Genomic DNA, 13119 nt, shown 5'->3' on the forward strand with positions numbered 1-13119 from the left:
AAAGCGCAGCTGCCCCCTCCCCCACCCACCCCGATCCTGAGAACAGTATTTTTACTTATAACTACAAAGAGCTACCATTTTACAATAAAATGGGTGTGTAATTTGCGAGTGCATCTTTAAAGGAGACAAAAGCCCGCTCGCCGTAGGTCTTCGGTGCTTCAGCCATGGATTGAGACCTAAGAGGCGCAGTGCGGGCTGGAGTGAAGGCTCACGCGGGGAATCCGGATCCGTGCGGCTCTGGCTCTTTGCTCCGCTGCACCGGGTACATGGAGCTCCCGACACCCAGCCGTGGGGTCAAGTCTCGAGACACAACCCCAGCCGAGGCACCAGGCGGGCTACAGGGCACAGGAGACTAGACGGACCTCGGTGTTTGCAACGCGCCTGTGTGCCTGCTGGTGGGCGGAGCTCCTGTGGGGTGTGGCGCCCAAGCAGTGCTCACCGGCCCGTTTTTTCTCAGGCCCAGAGGACTGGAGGGCCCCCTGCTGCCCCAGGACTCCTCTGCCTCCAGGTACCTGACCTGCACGGAGGCCCTTTAAGGGCATCCAGGCCTCCTAGGGACGGCCGCACGTGTTGGAAGGTTCTTGATGTGGATCAGAAGCTGGCCTGTTGTCCTGTCCCCAGGAGTCACAGATGGGGCTCATCATTCTAAGCCGGCAGCCCCAGCACCTGGGGGTCCCTGGCTCGGGGAACACAGGGGTCCCCCGACTTAATTTGGCAAGTTCATTCTTTGTAGATGAGGCAGGACAGGCTGGAGCGGGAACCACTCTTGGCTGGAGACCAGATCCGGGAAATCCAGTCTTGGGACTTGACCACCTTCAACTGAGAGATGACGGGACTGGGTGGGATGTTGACGAAGAGGGTTTGAACTTTCTAGAAAGTAGCTGACTTGTCCTCAGTCCTGGAAAGAGGATCGGCATTAACGATTCACTGACAGACAGGAGGCCAGGTGCAGTGCGATCGAGCAGACCCTGGTTAGCTTAACTGGGGTTTCGCTGTTTACCAGTTCTGGTTTACTGATCTGAGCCCGGCCTGGTTCGAGTTCAGAGTGTCAGCACGGAGTCACGTCCCCCCCCTACCCCTCAATTTCCTTCCTATGTTAATTTCAGGAGAAAATATTTGCTAGGAATAAGTCCAGCTGTTCTTGGCATTTTCACCCGTGGAAATAGGGCGTATAACCCATCACCGAACCCCACGTAAGTGTCTCTGTTTGGAGATACCAGCCTTTAAGGTAAATTCTGTCTGATGCAAAGACTACCCTCCAGCATGTCCAGGGTGTGGTGAGACACCTGAGTCGCCCGACAGCCTTTCTCCCAGGCTCCAACTTCTCAGGGTTCCCAAAGAAACTAGGGGAAAAAAAAGTCTGCAAATAACACGTCACATGATAAAATTTAGTCTTTATTTTCTCTTCAGTAGGTCAATTCAAGTCCTCGTCTGCATCCTACACAGGGTGAGGGAGGCTGGGCTGTGGTCAACCGTGGCCTCCCTCTTCAGGTGACAAATCAGTAACCGCAGTCCAAAGGTGGCCCACACGTGTCCAGGGAGTTGCGTCACTGTCAACAGGGAAGATCTCCGTCTGTGCCTGGCCAGACACTTGCGGGGCTAGGAAAGAGATGTCACTGGGCTCCAGTTCGAGAACACGTACTCAAAATGTGAAGCCTTAACTTGGCATTTTTAAAAGGCTAAACGTGACCCTCCAGAAGGCCCTCCAGGGTCATGAAGACATTCGTTCTAAATTGTACACATAAATTCGCTGCACGTCGTTCTTATCACGTGTCTGCGGGTGCACTGCAGTTATGACACGCACGATTCACACCGGCTGGAATCCGCCTTATTTCCCGGCGGCCAGGGCAGCCCAGCCTGGTGCTGCCATGTAGGGTGTCCTCAGATGACACCCAGGACCAGCCGCTTTACGTTGACCTTGTTTGATCTGCATCCGTGACCACGTCTGACCACGCACCTCGTAACAAAAACGCAACTGTTTTTGCTAAGAGTTTCTGATAAAGGAATAGACAATTATTCCATCTCGTGTCCTTTCCCATGCTTTAAAATGAGCTATGTCCTATACGTTTTTCTATCATCTAAGATTCGCGAGTAAAAACATTATAAAAAATATACGTATCTTCGAAAACCCTAGCGTTTCTGGTGTGCAATACCTAAGGCTTCTTTGGCAACGCAGAGCCTGCAAGCTGACCACTCAGTGGCCCGTGTCGTCCACGGAGCCTGAGCGCGTCCCACGGATTCCAAATGGTTCTCTGGAGTAAAGTGACAGATTGGCCCACGCGTACATTGTAACAGACAAACGTTTCACCACGGCAACTAAGGACTCAAATTCACAACTCACGGTCTCGTTCTGATCTCACCCTAGTGATGACATATGGTTGGGGACAAATCTAGTTCAGGAGAAGGGGGTACAGGGAAGGTGGGGTCGATACCAAATGACGGCAAAGGAATTCCAGGAGCCTGAGAGGCCACCTGTCCCGGTCTGCTGGAGAGGCCTCGGACGGAGACCCCGCACCGCAGGCAGGCCGGTCACCTGGCTGAGAAGGCTCGGTGTGCAGGCCCACGTCGCCACCGGACCCTGTGCCTGAGGGTGCCACCGACTTTAACTGAAAATACTTCAAGCCAGTGGACACTCTCTGTGCAAAGGAACAGAGCAGGTTCTTAGCAGGTGCAAACCAAAAGCTCCCCGAATTGCGCAGGGGCCCTGGGACTCCTTGAGTTAGAGCAGCAGCTTCTAGAGCACCTGGAGCAGGTGCTGGGGGTGGGGGGAGGCAGGGGGGGCGGGGGGGGGGAAGGGGAGGTCTCACGTACACAGCTGTTTGCAAGGCACTTCCGTCAAGGTCAGTAAGTGAGGGGAGGGATTTTAAAAGTTCACCTTCCACCGCAGTTGACAGATGGATTGCCGTCTGGTCCAAACTGACAGGCGCGCTCACCAGATCGGCGTCTTTTCAAAACTCAGCTCTTAGAAACTTCTAGATCCCTAAAATCCACAGGTGCAAATGTGCAAACCCCGAAGGAGTCTTCAAAGTGCTTCCGGAAGGGCAAGGCCCTCGCTTGCTGAGCTCCCGGGGGGGCCTCTTCCCCCGCGTGGATGAGAGGTCAGTGAAAATCCAACCGTGACTGCACAGTCTTACAGCCCTTGTCTGAGTAGATTTTCTCGCCTTTGGGGAAAAACGTCATTTCCTCTGCCACCCTGGTGACAATGTCCTCATCTACGGCGGACCCGCGGGCCCTCATCTCGGCTCGGACACACATCTTCACGTGTCTGTACTCCAGGGGGAGGAAGGGGATAAAGTAGTCGATGAGGTTTCTGTCTATCAGCCCGCTGCGCCACAGGCCACCTGCAAAGCAAGACACAGCTGGGTCCCCCCGTCTCCGTCACTGTCACCTGGCCCAGCTTACTGCTCCTACGGGGCCCATGTGGTTATCCCGACCCGCGGTACGTCCTTCGTGTCTTTACCCGTCGAGATTCTCTTTTCATCAAGGTGGGACAAGCCTGACAGATGCACCGGTCGGCCACCCCCTGCTAACTGGCTTCTATTACAGGAGGCCCCAAGGAAAAGTCCCTACTTCACGGATTCGGTGGCTTCGTGGAAGGCTTGAAGAAAGAGGAGGCTGTGCTGGCAGGGTCACGGGGAGCCTGGAGGACTCACTGTGTTTATTGTTGAAGACTCCGACGGACAGCACGGGTTCCAGGTCCTTCAGCTGGATGTCCTCCCTCTTTCTTCCTGCCCGCCAGAAGTCAAGGGTGGTCTTAGTTATGAGGTCCCCACCGGCATTGCTGCACGTGCCAAAGCAGAGTAAAATCACACGTTAAGATTCTGGGTCTAAATCAAGTAACATGTATGCTCTGAGGCTTAAACATTTTTTTTTTTTTTTTTTTTTAAGTTTTTTACTTGAGACAGAGAGAGACGGAGAACAAGCGAGGGAGGGGCAGAGAGAGCGAGGGAGACCCAGAATCCAAAGCGGGCTCCAGGCTCCGAGCTGTCAGCACAGAGCCCGATGCGGGGCGCGGGCCCACAAACCCTGTGACCATGACCTGAGCCGAACTCGGATGCTCAACCGACTGAGCCACCCAGGCGCCACCACCCCCCCCCACCCCCCACCCCCCCCCCCCGCCGGGCTGACTTTTTGCCCTCAGAGACACGTGCAGGTAAGGAAATTGCCTGTTATCAGCAATAATTTCATTCATTTTTCTCCCACCCGCAGCTGCCATGCTGAGAGTAGCAACCCCAAAGTAACAGAAGTCACCAATTCACTTTTGCCAGGCACCTCTGTCCCTCGGCAACAGAATCCCGATGGTTGCCGGGGCCTCCTTCTAGCACTAGGAGAAAGAACGGCTTGCGGGCCCCCGAGAAATCCCCTCCCGCTCACCTGAGAAACATGAAAATGGCCTTCCGGTAAGACACGCCATCAACCTGCTCGTAGTAGTCTAGAAACGGCTTGATCGCGTCGATGACCCCGGGGTGCAATTTGTCCATCTCGTCAAATATGAACACGGAGCTGGCACACGCACTCACGTTACCCCGGATCCATCCCTGTAACTGGTCCTGGACCAGCCATAAAAGAAACAGAAGCTCAGAGGATGTGCCTGGAGAGGCACATGTGCGACCCTGTTCCTCAGGCTCCGAACGATGAAAAATCAGAGCTCTCTGGGATTCGACAAAGAGCTCTTGGAAACTGCCTCCCAACCGGCAGCTTTTCCACAACTTTGTCTATAAAAAGTCGAAACTGGCAGATAGGTGCTAGGGTGTCAAGCCGTTTTTTTTTTCCTAACTCAAATGACGTGCCGGAGAGGACTTTCTAAAGGTACAAGAGGGGCCAAAGGCATGAAGAGTCATCAGTTCGCTGTTAACCCATCATTTCCACTCACTGTGAACTGAAACCTCAAGTTAATTTCACCAGACATACTGGGGAACAAGAAACTGCACTGAGGTTGGCACAGTGCCCCAAACCAATGCCTCGTACCGACGCGGCGAACGAAGGCAGTGGCGCTCCCCAGAAAGCACGTGTTCCTGAAACAAAGATACCCAAGCAATAAACCCTCAACCCCCAGACACGAAAGGCTCCAGAGGCACCCTCACCCCATCACTGGATTCCTAGAGATACAACTCTTTATCCAAGGATTTGGAAAACGAAAATCCCTTCTTATTCTTTCTTTTTGGCAAGCTTCCCTGTCTCACGAACACCCACTTTCAATTCCTTGTCCCGATCAGTTTCTGTTTCTTCTGTAGGCCCCCACCTAACAGTAAGACGATTAACCTTTACAAGGATGACATTGATTTAAATGAGAACCCTACCAGACAACTTATAAATTAAATGTAGGAAGAGTATCTCAAAAGAAAAAGTTATCTCTTAGGATTCAGTTCTTCGAAGCTTTCGTGTGAAGAAAGAAAAGCAACACCAAGGATTTGGATGGGAGGCACAAAGGGAACAGAAGCTGGGGCAGGGAACCCTCCAGTCTACAGCGCTAAACACAGAGTGCTCAATGCACATGCTGCATCACAGGGGAGACTTAAATGAAGCTGCGTCCAAACACATCGTCTGAGACCTGCTCCGCTCCACCAAGGGCTGGGACGGGAATGCCGAACACGCTGGGTCACTGCAGAACGTGGCTAGTGGGAGTTTGGAGCGCTGGGTTCAAGTGTCTGATTTGCCACAAGGCCAGAAAGACTGTAAGGAGCAGGTCCCCTGGCCTCTCTTGGCTCCACCTGTTAATGTAAATAAACGTCACCTGTCCCACTGTATTATTTTGGAACCAAATGAGGAAAAAAAAGTGGTGGGAGAGCTCGGCCAACAGCAAAGGGTTACCGTGGGCGAGTGTGCCTTAACTCAGCGGGACCCCGGGCTACTCCAAAGCCAAGAGAGGCAGCAGAGGCCAGAGTTAGTGAAGGTCGCCCCGACCAGAGTGGCCGGTGGACAGGGTAACGGGATTCTCTTGCCTGGTACAGTTTTATGTGCTGCTCGTGAGGGAAGTGCAGAGTCGAGACAAACAGGTGGACAAAGTTACTCTTCAGGCCTTTTGAGTGAAGATTTTCAGCCACAATTTGGCTGACAAAATTCTTGCCCGTGCCAGCCCAGCCGTGTAAGGACAGAGTCAGCGGTTTCTTGGGGTTTTTATTGTTCTTGAAGCCAGTCAGCGCCTTGAGAATCACCTCTGTGGCCAGATGCTGCCCAAACAGCTTCTCCTCTAATTCCAGCTTGAGGGCTGCAGGAGCCAGCCGGAGAACAGAGAGAAAAATACACATTAAACAGGCACCAGAAAAGCAGCGCTTTCCCCAGCTGGCCAAAGCGAGAGGCACCTATTAGCAAGCACCTATTAGCAAGCGGTCCGGCAGGGTGTCTGCCAAACCCCAGGGCTGGCCCGGAGCACGGCCTCGGGTTGCAGAGCCACACGATGCCACTTCCAAGGAAATGCGCTAGATGGATGTCCTGCTTAACACTCCAGTGTCTGATAAGGAAGCTGAACGTGTTCGTTCGTCCAAGGATTAGCCCTCTCTGGACTGCGCTGCGTGCTATTCCCCAGCTACCCCTGCTGAAGTGTAAGAAAACCCGGGGCCAAACGTGGGCTTTCTGGGCAGCCGCTGCACACGCTGCACATCTGAAAACTACTTAATGGGGCAAAGGGCTGAGCACGCTGCTTCCAACTTCTTTCTGTACTCCCAGGGAATCCGAGGCATTTAAGAAGGAACTTAGGCAGAGCCCCCACGGTCTGCAGACTGTCTCAGCAGGCACGGCTTGCAGGGCGGGAGTCCGGACCGAGGCCCCGTCCGTCCTCCCTCCCGCCCCAGCTCAGGGTGAGGGCCGCGCCCCTCGCGGGCGGACCCGCCCTACCGGACGCGTTGAGCCGCTGCTCCTCGCGGCAGCACTCGGCGAAGCGGCAGTACAGGTCCGTGTAGGACAGGTAGCCGGTGAGGGCGGACGCGGCCCCGAGGGCGATGCCCACGCTGATGGGCTCGATCGCCGCCACCACGTGAGCCGCCAGCAGCGGCCCCAGCGCCGCTGCACGGCCGAGCCCCGCCGCCCGCGGCATCGCCCCGCTCACAGTCCGCCAACCTCTGCACCGCGCTCCCAGGCCGCGAAGCCGCGGCCGGACTTCCGGCTGCGTCACTTCCGCCCCGCAGGCCCCCCTCTCCCTCGGGACGGCCATATTGGCGGGGACTGGGGAATCTGTGTCGCCATCTTTGTGCGTGGCGCGAGAGGCGTCCCGGGGCTGGCCTCTCGCGAACCCCTCGCCTGCTTCTTCTCGTTTCCAGCCCCCACCCTTGGCTTTGTCATCCCTTCCCCTGGAGCTGTAATGAGCGTCTCCCATGTCGACCTGCCTTCCTGAAACAGCTGCTCTGCGCCCCGGGGGTCCAGGCCCGGGCCGGGAGGCACCAAGACCGAGGCGCACAATCAAACCAGAAACCCGTCCGGTCGTTCAGCATGCGACAAGGCAGGCCCTTTGCTGGCTGCTGGGAAGACAACAGTGAAGGAGAGGGAGTTGGCTCTGGCCCTCTCCGGTGTCCAGGCTATTGGGCAAGAGCCCGTACTGGGCGGTGGGAGAAACACAAGGGCCGTGGAGCAGGGAAAGCTTCTGTCTAAACGGAGAACGAAAGGAGTTAGCCCCGCAACAAGTGAGGAGTGGAACCTTCACCCAGAGAAACAGAAACTGCAGTTTGGAGAAGTGTTTCACACGGTGGAGGCTGGTGACAATGAGGGGGCAGAGCCAGGTGGAGACTGGCATGGGAAGACCTCCAGGGCTGTAAGGAGGCTGGCTTCTAGTCTGGGGGGTGGGGGGGTATAGGGAGCCACGGAAGGTTTTACACAAGGAGCAGCATGGTCAGAACAGAGATCACTGTGGTTGTTGGGTTCAGTGAGGAGGTTGGTCCAGGTAACCCTGGCACAGACTTGGCTGAAATTGGTTGAGTTTACCCATCAGCCAACCTATCAACAAATATTTAATGAACACTGGTGCCGTGTCAGATTCGGTGCCATATGCTGGGGGTACAGCAGGTATCCGGGCTGACGGAGCCCCTGTCCTCACAGAGCTCTCGGTCTAGGTGGGGGAGACGGAGGGGCAACAGATGCTTTACATACCTTGAGGTCAGTGCCGTGAGGTGGGATGCACAGAGGGGGCACCTCACCCAACCTGCAGGCTGGGGAAGGCTTTCCTCCATAGCTCCGTTTTGACCTGAACGACGAGCAAAATTGCGACGGGGCAAGATCCCACTGAGCACGCTGGAAGAACGAAGGAGCAATATTGTCTTAAAATGTTGGTACAATAGACAGGAGATCGGGTCTTTTGCAGCCATTTCAAACTGATGATGAAAAGTTTCAATGTCCGTCTAAAAATGCACAGAGGAGATAGGTGAGCAAAAGGCATGGGAAGACCCCTACCCGAAACCCTATCCTGCTCCATAGGCATTGACTCTTCATCCTTCAGGTGGACTCTGCCTTTACTAGGCCTAGTTGGTGCCTCCCTCTGGATTGGCAGCTGCTAAGAAAGGACTTCTGCGTGGATCTGGGGCTTGGTTCCCTGGCCGGATGGCCTCCTTCCTCTCCACCGTCAGCCCCTTGCTTGCCACACCTTCCCTGTCTCCCCACTCTACAATCCTGAACTGCCCTGGGGCTCTGTTCTAGACCCCTTCTGTCTCCATCCTCTCTCCCTGGGTGGGAGGCCTTGACTTTCTCCCCCAAGACCCTGCATCTGGCTGCACACTGGGCACCTCCACTTGGCTATGCACCGGGCATCTCCCCATCCCTACAGTCAAACAGAAGCCTTGATTGTTTTCTCCAACATGTCCCTCCCCCACGGCCCCTGTCTCAGGAAGCGGACCCGCCTTCCCCCAGTTGCTTAGACCCAAAGCTAGTGGTTGCCTTGGATTCTTTTTTCCCCCCAGTCTCCACTTCCAATCCATCAGGAGGTTGCCGACCCTGCCTCTAAAACCTGTCCAAAGCTCTTCGGTCACCGCCATCTTTTCGGCCCCCCCCCCCGCCCCCCCCCCCCCCCACCGTCCGAGCCTCCGTCATGCATGACCACAGTAGCCCTCTGGGCAGTCCCCTGCCTCTGCACTTGTGCCCCCTGCTTCACACTCCCCACGAGAGACAGGTGGTGTTCTCCCAACAAACCGGATCATCTCACTCCCGATTCAGCCTGTCAATGGCTTCCAAAAACCCTTAAGAAAAAAAAAAAAAAAAATCCATCCTTTTTATTCTGACCTCGAAGCCCTCTGTGATGTGCCTCTGCCTTCCTCTCAGACCTTCACCTCCCCCATACTCTTTTATTCCCAAACCCACAGCCCCTTCTGTCTCCCCACTGTCCTGTTCTCTCTGCCTGGAATCTTGCTTCAGAGTCTCTCCTGGCTGAGAACTTTCAGGCCTCAGCTTGAAGTCCACCTGCCATATCTAAAGTAACTCCAGTTCCTCCCCCCAGTCACCTGCTCTCCCTGTCACCCTGTTTGTGTCCCTGTCTGTTGTCCAACTTTCCCACTGGCCCGCGAGCTTCCGGAGGGAACTTAACTCTTGTGTTCTGTTTCTCGCAGTTCTTGGGACTGTGCCGCATACACAGTAGGAACTCAACAAATATGTTTAATGTTCAAGGTTGCGACTCTGTCCAAGAAGGTGGGCTCTGATCTGGGGTCCAGGGATGCTGCTCTGGACTGAATGTTCTCATCCCCCCTAAATGTATATTCTGAATGTGATGGTATTAGGAGGAGGGGTCTTTGGGGAGGTGGCTGGGCCATGAGGGTGGGACCCTTAACATTAAGTTGCTAATAACAGGGAAAACTGGGTGAGGGCTCTATGGAAACACTCTGTACTAGCTTTGCAGGTTTTCTGTAAATCTAAACTAAAAGGTTTCTTTTGTTTACAAAAAGCAGTTCCGTCTGTGCTGCGTCTGACCCTCAGTGATACTGTAAAATCCATAATCACACAAGCTTTAATTCTTCTAAACTGAAGTGGGTTTGTGAAAGTGTGGAAATGGCACTTGTTGGGCAGAAAGGTTCAAAAGACTGAATGCAGTGTGTGTGAATGGATAAATTATCTATTTTAAATCCGTGAAGAGGAGGGAGGATCCCAGGGGTGGGGCGTGTAGGACACAGTGGCAGGAGCTCTGGGGCCTCGATGCTCTGCCACTGTCCTCGGGAAGAGAGAATCTGATTGGCCCAACCTGGGTCAGGTATCTCGACCTTGGATCAACTAACCATGGGCAGGGATGCTGTGCCAAAGTAGCCCCCCATTGGTACTATTCTATATATATCCGACATTTTGTTCCCCTAAAAAGTGAGTATTTCCTCGTTTGTCTTTTGGTCCCTTATGGTGCAGTTGGCCACTGGAATCCATGGAGGGGCCTCAAAGCCGCCTCCCAAAGAACTCTCTGGGGGATCAAGACACATTGGAACCCAGGAGTGGACATAGCTGAGCCCCAACAGTTGTCCCCCAACTGTGTAATGATCCTGACACTGCTTTGCACTCCATTCCTGCTCTTTTAAGAAAGTTAAATTTTTTTTTAATGTTTATTTATTTTTGAGAGAGAGAGAGACAGAGAGAGAGAGACAGCATGAGCGGGGGAGGGGCAGAGAGAGGGAGACACAGAATCAGAAGCAGGCTCCAGGCTCTGAGCTATCAGCACAGAGCCCCACTCTAGGCTCGAACTCATGGACGGTGAGATCATGACCCGAGCTGAAGTCGTATGCCTAACAGACTGAACCACCCAGGCGCCCGAAGAATGTTAAAACAAATTTTTAATAAAACAATTTATATATTTCAAATTGGCAAAAATGTACTATCATTTAGAGTGTCTTAGGATACATTGCCTTAGAATGGGAACTCCCAGTACTCTGAATTCCGCAAGACATAGCTAGAAACTTTGTTCCTATAGAAAAGGAGGACTGTTTGAGTCAGATCAGAGGGAAGGTAGTGGAGGCCTATGTTTCTTTTTTATTAATTGCTGTGATACTGGCTGTGATACTATTCCTTTCGTATTCATTTCTGTTACAAATCTTACAAAGGGGAGTGCTTCTGGTTATTTAGATCCACATTCTATCTTAAGGCTGGATGTTGGGTTTTCATAAATTGTCCAAGGCTGTGGGGGCTGCTGTCTTGTGTCACTGTCACTGGAAGCCTGGTGCCTTCCTCACCCTCCACCCAATCCCCTGGCCCTCATTCTGCACCATTCTCTTTACTCTTTCTATCATCGCTCTGTTGGAGCATTGCTTACAATGTTTACATTGTTGATCAAAAACACTCAAAGCCACCAGCTTGACTCCTCGAGGCTGTCATAAATGCAAAGAGCAACGAGAAAAGTCTTGGAAGGGTGATTCTGGTGCAGACAGGGCTCAGCCCTCTGGTGTCGCGGCTGGTTGAGATTTTCAGGACCAGAGACAGCACCCCACTCCCCACCCCCCAACCACACCTGTTTCCCAGGAAGCCTTGGGTTTGACCTTAAGGAGAGACCTGATTGACTAGGAAACTGGAAGGCTGGGAAGACCTGGGGAGGAAAGCACTAGAGGGTGCTAGTGAGCTACTGGTCTGAAGACTGGTATCTGTTCAAATTTTGACTCTATCACTTACTACCTTCTGCAACCTTCAGAAGATCACAAAAATAACGACAACAAAAAAATTTTCAAAATCTTAGATTACTTAAAATGCCAGGATGCCTGGGTGGCTCAGTCAGTTAAGCGCCGGACTTCAGCTCAGGTCATGATCTCACGGTTTGTGGGTCCGAGCCCCTTGTCGGGCTCTGTGCTGACGGCTCAGAGCCTGGAGCCTGCTTTGGATTCCGTGTCTCCCTCTCTCTCTCTGAACCTCCCTCCCTCACACTCTGTCTCTCTCTCTCTCTCTCTCTCTCTCTCTCTCTCTCCCAAAAATAAATAAACATTAAAAAGAAAGCCAATTGTTGGGGCACCTGGTGGCTCAGTTGGTTAAGTGTCCAACTTCAGTTCAGGTCTCGATTCAGGTCATGATCTCACAGTTCCCGGTTCGAGCCTGGGGTCGGGCTCTGTGCTAACAGCTCAGAGCCTGGAGTCTGCTTCGGATTCTGTGTGTCCCTCTCTCTCTCTGCCCCTGCCCCGCTCATGTTCTGTCTGTCTCTCTCTCTCTCTCTCTCTCTCTCTCTCAACAATAAAAATAGACACTAGAAAAAAATTTTTATGCCAATTATTTGCACTGAGCCCTGTTCTCATCCAAGTTTTTTTAGTGTCTATATTATACAGAGGTGCTCTCCTGGGGTTCCCAGCGTTTGATGTTCTCCTCTCGTTTGTTATTCTGCATAGGATGATACCCAGTTTGTTTCTATGAAATCTTACAGCTATATAATGTTACATATGCTTTTAAACAGCTCTGTTGAGCTCGAGTTGACATACAACCAAGGGCACATATTCAAAGTGTACAATTTGATACGTTTTAACACATGCACACGCCCACGAAACCATCGCCATGATCAGGACAGGGAACATCATCCCAAAAGATCCCTCTTGTCATTTTGTCATCCTTCCCTCTCATCTCCACCCCCCTCACATTCCCCCCTCCCCTACCAGCCACGGGTTTGCCTTCTATCCCTGTAGATTAGTATGCTTTGTTTTTTTAATTTTTTTTAACGTTTTTTATTTATTTTTGAGACAGAGAGAGACAGAGCATGAACGGGGGAGGGGCAGAGAGAGAGGGAGACACAGAATCGGAAGCAGGCTCCGGGCTCTGAGCCATCAGCCCAGAGCCCGACGCGGGGCTCGAACTCACGGACCTCGAGACCGTGACCTGAGCCGAAGTCGGATGCTCAACCGACTGAGCCACCCAGGTACCCCTAGTATGCTTTTTATAGAATGTTGCATGTTTTAGAAATGACATTATGTATTATTTTATTTGTTGCATGCTCATAAATGCCAGGCTCTGGGTGCATTAAGTCATTATCCAATTTAATTCTAAAGCAACGCTGTGAAACAGCAGTGGAAATCTCCATTTTACAGGCGGAGAAGTTGAGAGGTTTAACTAACGTGCCCGAGGAGCTCACTTCAGGAACAGAAAGTGGTGGAACCAGGACGGACACTCGGGCCCTTTCAAGGCCTCCCTTCCCCCCACCGCCAAGCTCCCACCCGCTGACCTGTCGCTCTCCCTCCTTCACCAAGCAGGAGACAAAGTGCC

At 52.9% G+C, this 13119-nt stretch overlaps 1 protein-coding gene across 2 annotated transcripts; it reads right to left on the minus strand.

The window, feature by feature from the left end:
* Positions 1 to 1374: 1374 nt before the first annotated feature.
* TOR1B (torsin family 1 member B) lies at positions 1375 to 7096 on the minus strand. Of its 2 annotated transcripts, none has more exons than XM_058693834.1 (5): positions 6835 to 7096; positions 5943 to 6208; positions 4375 to 4550; positions 3654 to 3781; positions 1375 to 3341 (listed from the first exon to the last, which is right to left on the minus strand). In XM_058693834.1, the coding sequence occupies exons 1-5, from the start codon at positions 7031 to 7033 to the stop codon at positions 3100 to 3102; spliced, it is 1011 nt and encodes a 336-aa protein (XP_058549817.1). In that variant the 5' UTR covers positions 7034 to 7096; the 3' UTR covers positions 1375 to 3099. The 2 variants fall into 2 exon arrangements, with proteins under 2 accessions (XP_058549817.1, XP_058549818.1); XM_058693835.1 differs by having other exon boundaries at positions 3152 to 3265.
* Between the last annotated feature and the right edge of the window lie 6023 nt (positions 7097 to 13119).

This window comes from Neofelis nebulosa, chromosome 12, assembly GCF_028018385.1.
Source record: "Neofelis nebulosa isolate mNeoNeb1 chromosome 12, mNeoNeb1.pri, whole genome shotgun sequence".
NCBI classification, from domain to species: domain Eukaryota; kingdom Metazoa; phylum Chordata; class Mammalia; order Carnivora; family Felidae; genus Neofelis; species Neofelis nebulosa.